This window comes from Nannospalax galili, unplaced genomic scaffold (genome assembly GCF_000622305.1).
Source record: "Nannospalax galili isolate Female #2095 unplaced genomic scaffold, S.galili_v1.0 scaffold1811, whole genome shotgun sequence".
NCBI lineage: Eukaryota > Metazoa > Chordata > Mammalia > Rodentia > Spalacidae > Nannospalax > Nannospalax galili.
In genome coordinates this window covers 256,342-272,995 of record NW_008329641.1, presented here as the reverse complement: position 1 = coordinate 272,995, position 16,654 = coordinate 256,342, and the positions used below count along the sequence as shown (strand labels likewise).

General features: G+C 39.0%; 1 protein-coding gene across 4 annotated transcripts in view; it reads right to left on the bottom strand.

The window, feature by feature from the left end:
• The window catches only part of Pou2f1 (POU class 2 homeobox 1), a 183,957-nt gene that overhangs the window by 8,071 nt on the left and 159,232 nt on the right, over positions 1-16,654 (bottom strand). For 3 of the 4 annotated variants that reach the window (XM_029567152.1, XM_029567154.1, XM_008840341.2), the window contains 3 exons: positions 5,194-5,539; positions 3,006-3,094; positions 227-867 (listed from right to left, as the gene is read on the bottom strand). In XM_029567152.1, coding sequence (XP_029423012.1) covers positions 557-867; positions 3,006-3,094; positions 5,194-5,539 — 746 coding nt within the window. In that variant the 3' untranslated portion in view covers positions 227-556. Of the gene's footprint in view, positions 1-202; positions 868-3,005; positions 3,095-5,193; positions 5,540-16,654 lie in introns of those variants that run through there. The other variant, XM_029567149.1, reaches the window with a different exon arrangement.

The window sequence follows — 16,654 nt, the reverse complement described above, 5'->3', positions numbered from 1 at the left end:
AACAGTAACAGAGATACAGTAATACAGGCCTGCCTAAATTGTACCAGTTAAGAAAGGAACCCCCAACACAATTGATACGATTATAAACACCTTGTTATGAACTTAATGGCCTGTACAACAGACCCATAAAAATGATTTTTTTTTTTAAGAAAAAAAAGAACAAACAAGAAATCCCCTTCCTATATTGGAATTGGTAACCCACCTTAACTTGTCATCACGACTGCTGGAAATGATAAGTAGTCCTTTCACTTATTTTTGTCTGTTTTTGATTTTTTTGTTTCTGTTTTTTTTTTTTTTTTTCTTTTAAATTTTTGGTTAGAAAGTTCTCCAATCCATGAAGCAATCCTGAAAAGACGTTGTTTTATTATAAAATTAGGCAAATGTTGTCCTGTTCCTTTTTTTTTCTGGTATGTGTATTTTCTCTTCTCTCCTGGTCTCCCTTGCCCTTGCAACATGGCGAGAGGAAGCCAATCACATTTTTCAGTTTATTAAACAGCTGGCAGCCCCATCACAATGCAGTGATAAAGGCTCATGGCAGCCCAGCTCTGCACGCAGCTCACTGTGCCTTGGAGGCGGTGGTGGTGGTGGAAGCAGCCCCACTGGCAGAGGCCACTGTGAAGAGAGAGTTCTGGATGGATTCAGCTGAGGTGGAAGAGGCATGAAGGCTGGCTGCAGGTGCGGAGTTCCCTGTGGAGGCTGCAGCAGCAGAAACCAAACTAACTGGGTTGCTGGTGAGCAGTGAGAGGTTCTGAGGGTTCAGGAACAGAGGGGCAGTCACGATGTTGGGGGCTCCTCCCGCATTGGCAAATACCAGGTTCCCAGTTGCATCCAGTGACGTTATTGGTAGAGATCCACTAGAAGCAAGAGCTATAGACAACCCTCCCAAAACAGGAAGGAGAATGTTAAAACATCATCCTGGAGAAGCCAAATAACACATCATCAAAAGTCTGCTGAGGTTCCCTAAAACTCAGTAGCAGAGTCTATCTCTTTAATGATTTCTTTCCTTTCAATTACAGTGCTGTTCTGACACCAACTCAAGTTTGTTTATAATTCTGAAGAGTCTAGAGGACTGAAAAAAAAATTCAATTTAATGAGTAGAAGCAAGGAAAACTAAAAGGGAGAGTCATGAGAACTATCAGTCATGTTTCTTTTTTTTTTCATTCTTGACTACTTTTAATAAAATCTGTCCTGCCTTCTCAACTGTTTCTCAAGAAATAAAAAATCATGGAAATATATAGTTGTAGCATATAAAATAATAAAAATATTATAAATATGGCAATATATTTGCATAATAATATAATTTGCAAAGCTGACATTTTCTGAATGCAAATATACAGTATCTGTGTGGCCCAGCTAGGGACCAGGATTCCAGTTACTTCATACATACAAACTATGAAGACTGAACTCATAAAAAGTATCAACAAGAGTAACATGGGACAGTTATTCTATGCTAGAAACAACTGTAAGTTCTTGGTATAAATATATTTATTCCAACTTCATAACAGCCTCATAACATAGGTATTATTCCCATTTTTCAGATGATTAAACTAAAGTATAAGAGGTTAGTTTCAAGATCACACAATAACTTGACAGGTCAAAGTCTGAGACCAAGTTCCTTTTCTAGCAATGGAAGCTGAAATAACTCCTATGAGACTGACCAACTGCCCCCAGATAATGACAAGCTCAGTGCAAAATGTAGAAAACCCCTCATGAACATAGTGGACAGTGAGCCAAAGGAAGGAAGATATTGAAGGGCAGTTAACACATGGAGAAGGGACTATCTTTAAATCTCAAGTTTATAACAATTTACACCTACAAGTATTTGTTAAATCCAATAATTCTGTCTTCAATGAAAACTGATTTAAAACTACTACCATTCAAAAGACAAACAAGCTAAAGTGATTAAAATGTTAAAAACATACTTAGCTCTTATCAATTCCAACTGCTATTACTTATAAAAAATTATATAAAATGAAAGCCATCTTTCCAAAAAGCTTCAGTTATAAGAAAATTTATATATTATCAAATAAAGAAAAGGCATGATTTTAATTTTTCCAGAGGCTAAGTATTACTTATACACACAGTAGAAATTGATAATGGTGGAGGGTTTCATCTGACTTTTAGAGGTCGGCAAGAAGAACTCAGCAACAGCAGGGCAGATGATTGGATGCTATCCTCTCTTTCTGTAGAATTCACTGCATCCTTTCGGAAGCTTCAGAGTCAGCAAACTAATGTGCTTCCGCAAGAAGCTAGGCTGTTCGTGGAGACGATCAGAGATACATGCTGTTCCACCAAGGAGACAAGATACAAAATGAAGAAGCTTGACAAAGATCTCCAGATTTTATACCAGCCAAAGCAGCATGCTTCCTCGGCATCCGTTCTAGATGAAGCAGGGCTCTAGCATTTTCGTAGACCTGGAAAATTCCCTAAGGAGGCAGAGGCTGAGTGCTAAAAGACACGAACACTTCACAGAATGCCTCACTTCTCAGGTCTGTGGTTGAGAAGCTAAAAACACCAAGTGCAAATTCCTTGTTTGCACAAGGACAGTTATTAGTAGACGCCGTGTTGTAGTCTGAAAGTCCGTTGTACTTTCCCTATTGTTTACACAGTGTTGTCTTAACTGCCCTTACAGGACCAGAGAATGTGAGAGCCAGAGTTGCAGAGAGACATGTTAAACCCAGTTTCGGCCCTAATACCTATCAGGCCCAGTGGGTAGGGTATGTAAGCCCCCTTGGTGTCTTCTTACAGTCGTCAATCACCATTTAAGAATGACATTTAGGGGCTGGAGAGATGGCTCAGTGGTTCAGAGCACTGGCTGCTCTTACAGAAGATCCAGGTTCAGTTCCCAACACCCACGTGGCAGCTAACAACCATCTGTAACTACAGTTCCAGGAGATCCAACACCCTCTTCTGGCCTACACGGGCACTGCAAGGCTAAGTATTACTTATACACACACACACACACACACACACACACACACAGCAAGCAAGAAGATGCTACTGACCTTGAATGGTTGCCAGTGTACTGTTGCTCATCAGGGCTGGGCTGAGAGCACCACCCAGAGTCCCTGGATTGAGACTGAGTAAGGCACCTCTGCAAATTGAAAAGAGGAGTTACTACCATGTTGACAACATACCCAAAGTGCTAAGAAAATGTCAGCAAGGGACGTATGTGTGAACTTTTGTTATTTTCTGCATATTTTTATTTGGTTTGGTAAGTGCTTCTGAGTTACTGCTTCCTTGATGCTTACTTCAACAAACAAGGTTATGATCTGCATAAAATAAAAACTTTTCATCATTTTGACTTTGCTTAGAATTACTTCATTTATAGGTAAAGGATAATTTCATATATTTGAAAATAATAATATAAAATCAGCTGTGCACTGCTGCTCTATTTGCAATAGCTAGGAAATGGAATCAGCCTAGATGACTATCACCTGATGAATGGATAATGAAAATGCGGTACATATACATAATGGAATTTACTCAGCTATAAAGAAAAATGGAATTATGAAATTTGCAGGTAAATGGACAGAACTGGAAAACATACTAAGTGAAATACCCAGGTCCAGAAAGACAAAAGCTGCATGTTCTCTTTCATATGTGGATCCTAGCTTTGAATCCTGAGATTTGTATGTTTTACATGGAGTATTGCAGAGGTCATAAGGCCTGAAAAGGCCCATGAGATGGGGGGAGAAGAAGAGACCTTAATGGGGGAGGGAATAGTAGAATGCAATAATATGAAAGAAGGGGGGTTAAAGATTTAAGCAAGGATGGAGCAGTGGGGTAGGAAAGAGAAGGTAGGTTAACAGAAACTACGGGTGTATGAAAATTGATGGAAGCTAATTAAAAAGCCATAACTAAAAAAATAAAAGTAGTCTGAACAAAGGCATCTTGCATGGGTGGGCAATGCTGTTCCCACAAGACAAGGGTTATTAAAAACCTCAGTGTCAGGCATGGGGTACTTCCCTACAAGCTACGGGTGCCCCAAACAACACAGGCTACTGGCATTGCTCTTGGTTGCTCACCATTACTAGATGGTTAAGACCTACTGCTGAAGACATGTGCTTTAGTTGCAAGACATAGGAAAAAAAATCAATCTGGACCTGACCAGGAAACTTCCTCTCTGCTGGCTAGCTTTTATAATGTTGAAAGGTGTTATGTATGCAGGCAGCTGGGGGCAGAAAAGATGGTCTTTCCCAGTGCAGGATCCTGAATGCTACAATGTTGACCTGCCAGGCAAAATATGTCTACTGGTATAATAGTGGCACAACTGTTCTGGTGGTAAGCAACTAATTTCTGATTGGATTTAAGGCCTGCTCCACAGGAGGGAATTCATGCCGGGTACTGTAAACCTGGTTGAAAGCCCATGGTTGGGGAGGTCATAGGCCCTAGGGTGGGAGTGGGGGCTACTTGTTGTTTTGCTAAATGGTTATACTGTGAAACTGCTGTTCTCAACCTTGGTCAGAGATGTTTCTTTTTGTGGTGGACAATGTTTAATCCAGACTTGTAGCTAGAGTAAGTGGCTGTTGAGTGTGCAGCCATAAAATAGGACATCTCTATCAACCCCTTCACCTCCAAGGCTCAGAGAACAACACAGAAGAGGGAGTGGAAAGAATGTTAAGAGCTGGAGGATGGGGAGGAGTGCTGTGGAATGCTGTCTTCTGGACTCGGAATGGTTGCACTCATGAATGCACAATAGCCATGGTTACCTACCCATGCCCTGTACAAGATCAAGCCAGTCAAGTCCAGTGTAGATGGGGTATGACGGGTGGGCATGACCAAAATACATCACATACATGCATGAAATTCTCAGAGAACACATAAAAGGTATTTTATATATATGAAATGCAGGAATCTCCTTACTCTAAGTCTTATCCATGTTAGAGAATTAGAAAGTAGACAGCTACAGTTTAATGAAAGCTTACAAATAAGAGGAACTGAACTTTTATCCTGTCTCTATCATTGATTTACTCAGGGTCTGAAGTTCTGTGTCTTCATGTGGAAGTAACAATATGACTATTAAGAAACTTAAGTTCAACTCTATAATCAAGGTCTTTTTCCATAGCTTTGTAACAGCCAGATTCAGATCTGACATTTAAAGTGGTGAAGAAGTCTTCCCTAAGAATAATTTTAAAGATGATGAGTTCCTAGTTGCATTTTGGATGCAAATGGAATGAGAAAGCTCCTTACCCAGCTGCAAACTGTGAGGGTGCCATCAGGCCTGGGTTGAGTCCGGCAGCAGCAGCCATGGCGGCAAGACTGGCATTTGCTGGCAACTGTGCAGCTCCTTGGAGAGCAGCAGCTGCTGCTGTTTGTAAGCCTGATGCTGTTACCATCACCTGGCTGGCCCCAAGAGGGGAGGACAGAGGAGTGGAGGTGGTTTGTGTTGTGCTGGTCTCACTGGCACTCGATGCCTCAGAGGTGGAGGTGGAGGCAGAAGGAGAGGGACTCAATGAGGGGGATGTGACTGCTGAGGAAGCAGGGGGTGCTGTGGAAATCACGGTGGCTGTGTTGTTGGAGGTGGTATCTGTAGTGCCTGAAAGGAGAACTGGATTAGAAAATGACCTTCCATGAATGGTTTTGGAAAACTGGTTGCTTCATTCAGTAGTACTCCAGAATTACCTTACTATCCAATAATCCTTAATTTGTTTTTAAAAATTAACCTAGTTTAGCGTTTCTAAGGAAACTAACCACAATACATTTTAAAGTCAAAGCTATGAGTCCTACCTTAAGTGACAAGAGCAGTAACACAACTCTAAAAGAAACAGTTTTTAACCATTACCAATTTCCTATTCAAAAAAGCAAATGGGGCTGGAGAGACGGCTCAGCTGTTTATTTACTAATTTTACAGAGGACCTGAGTTTGTCTCCCAGCACCCATGTTGGACAGTTCACAGCTGCCATAATTCCAGCTCCAGGGGATCTGATGCCCTCTTCTGGCCCTCATGAGCACCAGCACACATGTGCATACTCACACAAGATAAAAAATAATTAATAAAATAAATCTTAAAAAACAACAGAAAAGCAAATGAAAGAATCAAGAGATTTAACTATGGGCTCCAACAGCCAAGGGCAAGAAAAGGCAAAAAGAGAAAGCTTTGGGAAAGCCCCCTTTAATTCAGAAATCTCCTGAGTTTCCATAGAAAAAGAAAAACAACAAAGAAAAACTAAAGTTACATGTTCTTCAAAGAAAAACTCTCTACACGATTCATAAAAATATAGCTGAAGGTGTGGCTCAGTGGTAGAGGCTTGCCCAGCTTGTAGAAGTCCTTGGGTTAAATCCCCAGCACTTAAAAAAATTACTACATAAGACATCTTAAAATCAAAGATGCCTGGATTGATCTCTCTCTCTCAGATGGTGTCTCACTATGTAGACCAGGCTGGCCTCACACTCATAGGGATCAGCCTGACTTTGCTTCCCAGGTAGGTATTAAAGGTGTGTACCACCACATCCAGCATTTCTTTTTATGATCAGAAAATATTTAGGTATAAATGACTAATTGGCATTAAGAGTATTAAAACACATTCACAATGATTGTTTTAGACCAGCATTGTCCAACATAAATAAAATACATGTGTAATTTAAATTTTCTAATAGTCCCATTACAAACAGTGAAGAGATAAAATAATTTCAATTATATATTCAATTTTATCCAACTATGTCCAAAAGTTCAAGATTAATTCAATGTTATAAATTATTCATGAGTCATTTGTCTACAGATTTGAGACTAGTACACATATTATAAGTACAGCACACCTTAATTTGAACTAGCTATGTTTTAAGTGCTCAAAAGCCATATGTAGTTACTGAATGCCAGTGGAAACCATAGATTTAATGTATGTGTGGAAGTTGGTGAGTTGGATTCTAGAGGCAAAGGTACCATAAAGAACGTGGCCACTCTATCTAAAGTAAGAATGGTCCATGAGGCTCTCATAGGAAGGTCATCCTTCAACAAAGTAAAAGATTCTAAAAGACCCAATGAGCTATATAATTCTGAGGCTATCTACTAACATAAAACATACGAACAGGCCCTCTAATTCCAGGTACCAGTAAATGCTACCTACTACAAAAACAGGTTGTCTAAAGGCAGCCAGAACTTAATTTCGTGAAACTCTGCATATTCTAGGTTATAATTAACCATAGCTATGTAGAAAGCAGAACCCAAATAGTATTTCTTACTACTGAGAACTCAAAGACAAAAGCAAAACAAAAACAACCCTATAAAATTTCAATATAGTGCTGAGATGTTGCAAGACTTTCAATGTATTAAAAAAACAACAGCCCAACCAAAGAAATCTCTCAAACATTTGAGTATGACCCACAGAAGTACCTTAGATAAAAAGATAGCTCTTGCTGCAGAAGACTCTTGACTGTGGTAACAACCTGATCACAAACTTAAGCAGCTTTGTCTTTCCAGAATCTATACTGAAGCTGCCTTCTGGCCTGTACTAGCAACACTAAGAATTCCACTCTCTGCTGCCCAATATTATAGCTGCTTCTAACTAAACACAATGGCATCCTTGTGGGCATTCTTCATCCTACTGCCTTTCATTACTCTTGAGTTCTAAATCGACTGTACCAATCCTGTTCCTGAGCACCTGGGGCTGTGGCGGCTCCCATGTTTGGCAGATCTATAAGCATTCCTCTAGTTGCATCCTCTTCTAAGAGCTGGCCCTTGTTTTAGAGGAAGACAAATGTCTTATTTCTCTTCTTTAGCTAAATATTTTCAATGTACTTTCAATCTTTTCTTGACCAATTTCCCATCTTATATAACCTAATATTACATAACTAATCTCTGAAACTGAAATTACCAATTTTCATAAAACAAATCTTGAGGTCAAAAGGCTTAAATGTTCATTATACTTTCCACTGAATAAATGCTATCAATCAGCATCTCATTGGGTTCCATAGGCTTACAAAGAAAATTCCAGCCAAATTAGTGAACATAATTTAGGCTAGTGATGTCTTCAGAAACTATTCAGATATTTAGGGGACCCCTTCCCCTCAAATATTGTATCCACTTTCTAGATATCTCCAATTTGAATGTCATGGAAGCACTATGACAAAATGTCAACATAATCTTTAACCAAGCCTCCCACCCAGGAGTCATGCTCAAATCTGTATACCTCCATCATGACAAGAATTATTGGCAACTTAATTTTCTTGAGCAACCCTGAGCTGACAACTTAGGCCTGCAGAGCCTCAATATTCTCAACAGGAAGAGGTTACCACCTACCTGACAGGGTGCTTCAAGTGTAAGTTCAATAATGTTAAATCAATTTCCAGAGTTATAAAAACATCACTACAACCCAGATTGTGGCATTTCCACCACCAGAAAAGAACCCTTATGCCTGTTTGAAGTCACTTCCCATGCCCACCTTGTCTCTACAGAGTTGCCCTTTCTGGACATTTCATATAAATGGAATCAAACAATATGCAATTCTGTGCATCTTAGCTCATTGTTTTCAGGGTTCCTTTACACTGTAGAACAATGTAGAAATAGTCTATGGTGCAGATATGCCACATTTATTCACTCACCACCTGATGAGCACCGGCTTGTTTCCAGTTTGGGGCTGTTATAAACATGAATACACTCTGGGTTATTGTATGAATGTTTTCATTTCTCTTTAAGACTGCTTCACTGGACAGCAAATTTATGCTTTTAATTCACAAGGAAAATGCAAAGTAGTTTTCAAAGTGACTGTCTCACTTTACATTCCCACAGACCATGCAACATGAGTGAGTTTTTCTGGCCCTCATCAGTGCTCAACTGCCTTTTGCTGTCTTTTGCCGCCACTCTAGTGATACAGCATCTTGTTATGGCTTCAAACTCCCTAACAAGGAATACTGTTGAGTATATTCTAATGTACTATTTTTCAATTAAATACCTTCTTCGGTAAAATAGTTATTAAAATGTTCTGGAATGTATTTTACTACTGAGTTATAGGAGCTCTCATCAAGTTCCACATACAACTCCTTTTTTAGACACATAGTCTGTTACATTCTCTCCATCTTTGGTTTGTGTTTCCCTTTTCCTAAAGGCTTTTCCTGCACAAAAGCCTTTATTTTTGATGAAATTTAATTATATTATCTTTTTAAAAATAAAAAATACAGTTTACTAGTACTTACAAAAAGCTACAATGTATAGAAATACTAAATGAAACTGAATTTCACTCATGAAAATCATAATTTGAAATTCAGATTTCCCAGTAAAGTAACAGCCCCTTCTGGAATCACATGTGTACATTGTCCATGTAAGGACTTACTTTTCATTGAAAATGTGTTATATCTTGAGAAAGGATTCAAAGGACTTAGACAAAATTCTCTCCACACACACACACTCACATACATATGCTCATATTAAATTTTTGTGTATTTCATATAGAAAGTCATCTTTATACCTCCTTCCCCTTTGGCACTATCCCATAACACCCCCACTGGAGTTCATACATTTTGTCATTTGTGTTAAGGCCTATCATGTAAAGTTAGTGTCCCCAGATGTTCCTTCAGTGCAAGTTCATCCACTGGGATCTAGTCAGCCTATCTAGAGTCCCTCCCTTTAAGAAGATCGGCTCTTTCTCACCCAGCAGTAATCAGCTGCCAATAATTCTTCGACTAAGATTGGGGCCTGCTGTTCATTTCCACAGCTCTGTGCTGGGTTTTTGTCTCCTTAACTTTTCATAGGTTTTGTGTATGCCGACACCATTGATGTAGGTTCGTATGAGAAGAATCCCAGGAGCCTTTAGGACTATTTCCATATGGTCATGCACCGCCTCCCTGGCACTTACAATCTTTCCGCCCCCTCTCCCACAATGATCCCTGAGTTTTGGGTGGGTGTGGATTTTAATACAGGAGTCCTGTCCAAGGACCCACACTCTGGAGACTCTTATTCTCTGAGTTTTGGCCATTTGTGACCTTCTGATTTCCTGGCCCTCTGTTGCATGAGGGAGCTTCATTGATGACAACTGAACGATGCATTAATGTTCTCCTCATCCCCTGTTCTATGTTCCATGAGCCTCAGGTGTAGAGGTTATATCCTAGATGTGGCACTTAGGCTTGGGCAATTCACAGACAATCTCTGTGTGTGACCAGTTGTGGAACTCTGTAACTATTTCTGTCTCTTGAAAAAGAAGCTTCTTTGATGGTTGGTGACTGGGATACTTGTCTATAGATTTAAGGATCCATATTTTGCACATAGTAAGAAATTACATTTGTCCAGGGATGTGATAGCCTTGGAGTTTCTCTTAAGATCTATGACCTCTCCAGCTATGTATATTTGGCTAGGTTTACAGTATCACATATGAGTTTCCTCCCATTGAGTGGGCTTTAAGTCCAATTAGGTAGCTGTTGATTACCCCCAAGATAAAAGTGCCACTACTGCACCAATGCCGTTTGCTATGCTGGTCACTGATGTGGATTTTAGGCCCTGAAGGTGGGGTTAGACCACTGACTGATGTTCTCCCCTAACAGTGATCCTTGCATAGTGATCTCCAAAGCTATGAGAGCTAGCCTTCAGGGGAGGTGGCTTCCAGGTCAGTTCCAGCTCTGCTGGTCCAAATCCTGTGTCCAAAGTATGTCCCATCTTCCGCAATAGGGTCAAGTTCTGGAAGACTACCAAGTTCTGGAAGACAACCAAGAACTTCAGTAATAGCCTGTGTAATTTTGGGAGTCTCTTGGACTACCCTGGCCAAAAACTCAAAGGAAGGTTTCTCCTGTCTGGCACTGTTTCTTGTTATGTAGCCTTCAGCTATACTCATGGACTCATGTAGAGATATTGTATGTGTAATTTTTCAGTAGGTTTTTGGACTAATACCATTCCCTCTCGTTTTTTTATACTAGCTAGGCACTATTTATCTTTCCTTGTCTTATCCTCCCTCCCCATTTAAAGTGTCCCTATTTTCCCAATTTCTTCCTTGAGAATTTCTGTCTATGGTCTCCTCTCGAGCTCCTTCTTCCCTTTTATTCCCATAGTTCCCTGTATCGTGCTCTTTCTCCCCCCTCCCATTTAACTACCCCCCTTTTTATACATTTTTTCCCTTAGTAACACCTGTCTCCTACTATTCTTCTCTCTTGGTTTCCATCTTTCCCTTTACCTCCCTGGTTCCCTTCCATTTTCCTGGTTCCTGCAGTTACATCAGGATATGTACTCATTTATAAGGATTTGGTGATGGGATCCACAAATGAGGGAGAACATATGACGTTTGTTTCTCTGAGTCTGTGTTACAGTTTCTAGATCCATCCATTTACCTGCAAATTTCATTATTTCATCTTTCCTTACTGCTAAGTAGAACTCCACTGTGCAAATGGACCACATTTTCATTAACCACTTGCCAGTTGAGGGACACTTAGGTTGCTTCCATAGTGTGCCTTATTTCTTTAAATTACTATTTATTTTCTGTTCTCCTTTCTAAATGTTACAGTACACCCAGGCATGCATTTGTTCACATATATACAAGCTACATATGAAGGAGAGCATGCTTTTTTTTCTTTCTTTTTGGGATTGGGTGACCTTGCTTAAAACGGTATATATTTTAGGTCCATTCATTTTCCTGAAAATTTTGTGGTTTCATTTTTCTTTAGAATTGAGTAATATTCGATTTTATACACATACAAGATTTTCATTATTCATTCATCTGTTGATGGAAAACTAGATTTTGTTGCTAGTGAATATAGCAGCAATAAATGGGGGTGCAAATCTCTCTACAGTAAGGTATACAGTTCTCTGGGTGCATACCCAGAAATGAAATAGCTGGGTACACTGAGTACACAGACAGCCCACAGAATGGGAGGAAAATGTTTACCAGCTATACCTCAAACAAGGGGCTAATATTCATCTACTGATACTTGGGGTTCGTTCCTGTGCTGTTGGTGCTCTCTTCAGAGTTCTTACCTACTCTGATGTCCTGAAGAGTATTCCATCTAGAAGTTTCAGCATTTCATGTTTTAAATTAAGGTCTTTGATTCATTTTTAATTGCTTTTTTTTTAATACAAGGTGAAAGCTATGAATCGAATTTCATTCTTCAGATGGGTATTCAATTGTGCCATATCATTTGTGGAACAGGCTATCTTTTATTCCAATGTAAGAATTCCAATGTCAAGAATTAGGTAGACAGAGCTTTGGCAGTCTACTTCCAGGTCCTCTAGTTTGTTCTGTCTGTCTACTTGTCTATGTTTATGCCAATATCAGGCTGTCTTTACCCCTCTAGCTCTGTTTCTAACTCCTTAGGATTGCTTTGGCTATTCGTGTTTTTTTGTGTGGTTCCACAGGAATTACTGGACTGTTTTTTCTACATATGTGAAATGATATCAGAATTTTGATAGGTATTACATGAAATCTGTATATTAATTTTGGTAATACAGCTGTTTCCTCAACATTAATCCTGCCAGTCCAGGAGCATGGAGGGTCTTTCCATTGTCTAGCATCTTCAATTTCCTTTTTCAGTGTCTTGAAGTTTTCACGGGTCTTTTTCTTTGGTGAGGAGTATTCCTAAGTACTTGATTCTTTTTTTTTTTTTTAAACTGAGATCTTTTTAAAAAAATGTTTTGTTTTTATTTTATGTGTATGAGTGTATTGCCTGCTTGTCTATAAGTGCTCCTGTGTCATGCAATGCCCGCGGGGGATCAGAAGGCATTGGATCCCCTGGAACTGGTGTTATAGATGGCTGTTACCTGCCATGTGAGTGTTGGGAATTGAACCCAGGTCCTCTGCAAGACCAGTCATTGCTCTTAACTGCTGAGCCATTTTGCCAGCCCTTGGTTCTTTTTTCAAATTTTTTTTCAAGCTATTGTGAATGGGTTATTTTATTTAATTTCTTTCTCAGAGAGTACAGTGTCAATAAATGAAAAGGCAATTGTATTTTTTTAAATATTCTTTATTATTTTTATTTTACATGTTTGTGTGTATTGCCTGCATGTAGGTAAGTGCACCCGTGTTGTGCAATACCTGTGGACGACAGAAGAGGCTGTAGATCCCCTGGAACTGGAGCTACAGACAGTTGTTAGCTGCCATGTGGGTGCTGGGATTCGAACCGGGTCTTCTGCAAGAACAATCAGAGTTCTTAACCACTGAGCCATCTCTCTAGCCCTGGTGACTGCATTTTTAATACTGATTTTATATCCTGCAATTTTAATGTATTAGATCTAGGAGTTCTCTGGTAGATGCCATAGGCTCTTTTTAAGTATAGAAACATGTCATCTGCAAATAAGGATAGTTTGATCTCGTCCTCTCCCATTTTTATCCCCGTTATATCTTTCTTTGGTCTATTTGTTGTAGCTAACACTTTGAGGACTATATTAAATAAGAGAAGGGAGAGTGTGCATCCATGTCTTGTTCTTGATTCTAAAGGAAATGCTTTCAGTTTGTCCATTTAATATAATGTTGACTTTTTTTTAATGGACTATATTTTTGGTGGTGGATCTATGAACCCTTGGTGCAGTGGAAAATTATAAAGATTTGCTCCTCTTTTTTTCTAGAAATTTTATGTTTTTTATCTCTTACATTCAGTCCTCTGACCCATTTTAGTTAATTCTTGTACATGGCATGGGGTTAGGCCCTAAACTGATTTCTGCTTATCCTGACACTCCACTGTTCTAGAAGAGTCATTGTGGACTCTTTTTCCCATTATATTGTATTGTCTTGGATATCTGTACAAAAATTAAGAGAATAAATTTAGAGTTTTTTTCTCTTGGACTCACAATTTTGCTCTACTTAATCTATTTTTATGAGTCATCTTGTCTTGATTACTTGTATCTTTATAGAAAGTTCATTCTTCAAGTCTCTTTCATATGTATTTCACAATGAGTGTATCAGTTTCTTTATGTATTGGAATTATGACTGTAGTGAGAAATAAAAAGCTAAAAACAAATGCTACTTAAAAAATCCTGGAATATAAAATGCTTCTTCAGAATTTAATTTCAGGCTGGAGAGAGAGTTCAGATGGTAAAGTGCTTGCTACACAAGCATGAATACCCAAGTCTGATCCCCAGAAAGCACATAAAAAGCTGAGTGGTGTGAGCATGTAATCCCAGTGCTGGGGAGGCAGAAACAGCAGGGTCCCTGGGGCTTACTGGCCAGTCAGTATAGTCTAACTGGTCAAGCTCCTCCAGGTCCCAACAAGAGATCCTGTCTCATAAAGCAAGATAAGATGGATGCCTGTCCTGAGGAACAACACCTGAGGCTGACCTCTGGCCTCAACGTATGTGCACCAGCACACACATACATTAACATATACATACAAATTTGATTACTTTCAACAAACTATAGCTAGTCTATATAAATTCTGTATGAATTATTTTCTTGGTTTCATTTTCGACCATCCATTGATAGCACATACAAGTTTGAATCATGCAACAACAGTATAAGGCAAATAAAAGCAGTTGAATTTCTTTTCTTCCAAACTGAGTATCTTTAACTCCCCCTTTATCAACTGCCTATTACAATGTTAGTGTTGTGTAGTTAATTAGAAGGCTGGAGAACAAACAAGCATAGGTTTTTTTGCTATGTAAGTGTGCTGTTAGCTGCAGGTTTTGAGTAGCTGCTCTTAACTGGAGGCAGCTCTCTTGTGTTCCAAGTCAGAGAGCTTTTATCACCAGTAGGGTTTGAATTTGTCAAATACCTTTTATCTGGTGATACAGGTCATGATGTGGCTTTTTGTCATGATTTCTATCTCTACTGTACAGAATGCTAATTAATGTTCAGATATTAAACTGACTCTATGTTCTTGGAATAAATCCCCACAGTCATGATGAATAATCTTTTCTATATGTTGCCAGTTTTGATTTGCAAAGATCTCCCTCTCTCCTTCCCTCCCTCCCTCCTTCCCTACCTCCCTTGAATTGCTGGAGATTGAATGCAAGACATGTACATACTAGGCAAGCGTTCAATCATTGAGCTACAGTCTCAGCCATGATCCATTAAGAGTTTTTATATATATTTTCATGAGGGCTACGAATATATATATCTATATATATATAATATATAAAATATATATATATAATTTTGGGGGGGGTCTTTTTTGAGACAGGGTCTCATTGTAGCCCCAGCTGACCTGGAACTCACTATGTAGAACAGGCTGGCCTTGAACACAGTGAGATCTGCCTACCTCTGCCTCCTGAGTACTGGGATTAAAGGCATGCACCACCAAACCCGGCTTTGAATTTGTATTTCTTTTGATGTATTTATCCAGTTTTGTTATCAGAGTACTGTTTCCATCCTTCAAAATAATCACCCCCCCCCAATCTTCTGGAGACACTAAAGGGTGATTTTATTTCTTTTTAAAATATCTGATAGAATTCACTGTTAAAAGATGAGACAGATTAGCAGAGACAGATCTCTGTGAGATCAAGGCCAGCCTGGTCTCTATCACAAGTTCTAGGCCAGCTGGGGCTACAGGTAGACCCCATCTCAAAAAGACAAAAAAAAAAAAAAAAAAAAAAAAAAGTGAAAAAGGAAGCCTTGACACACTGGGCAACCCCATATCAAAAACAAAACACAACTGAACAAACCCCCATATAAAAGAAAACAAGTTGGGCATAATGGCGCATGTCTTTAATCCCAGCACTTGAGAGAGAGGCAGGAGGATCTCTGTGAGTTAGAGGCCAACCTGGTCTATGTAGGGAGTTCTAGGCCAACCATGGGTACATAGTGAGACCCTATCTCAAAAACAGAACAAAACAAAACAACTAAAAACCACTATTATTTTTGGAAATATTTTTAATTAATAATCAATAGCTCAACTGCTTTCTTTCTTTTCTTTCTTTCTTTTTTTTTTTTTTGTCACCTGGCAGTTTCTAAGTATGTTCACTTCCCCCTAAACTGTCTAATTTTGTTTAGCATAAAGCTGTTCCTAATACTCCAGCATGCTACATTATACAGCAATTCTACTCCTAAAGTATAGACCCCAAAGAACTAAAAATATACGTTTACATACAAACTTGAGCATGAACTTGAAATCACCCCAACTCTATCAACTTGAACAGTAAACAAAATGTTGTACATCCACATAACGGAATACTGTTTAGTCATAAAAAGGGATGATGTACTGATACATTTTACAATATCAATACTTAGAAAATATTATGCTAAATCAAAGAAGCCTGACCTATTAAAAGGGCCACCGATTATACGAATTCATTTTCCTGAAACATTTAAAGTAGGCAGTCCAAAGGTACAGAGTAGAACAGTGATGCCAGAATAGGGGAGGGCTGATACTAGGTATTGGCTTAGTCTCTGGAGTAACAGAAATAGTTTAAAGCCCAGTAATTGTGAGTTTCACATGTAAATATATCAAAACCCACTGAGCTGCACACTTTAGAACTGTGCACTGAAAAAGAGTTATAAGCTGAACACGGTCACGTGTGCCTTTAATCTTAGCTATCTGGGACAGCTGAACTAGAAGGATCTTGAATTCAAAGCTCCTGATTTCAAGGCTAGCCTTCTCTCAAAAACAAAAATCATGAGTTATATCTCAATTATAAACTTTTTTGTTATAAACTTTTGAACTTCTGATGACCAGTAGTGATGTCCTCTGTTTAGTTTCCAATTTTGATAATCTGTATCTTTCTTTTTTCTTGATTACAGGTACATTTGTCAATTTTCCATTTCCACTGGTTTTTCTCCGCCCCCGCCTCCCCCCCTCCTCTTCTTCTTTT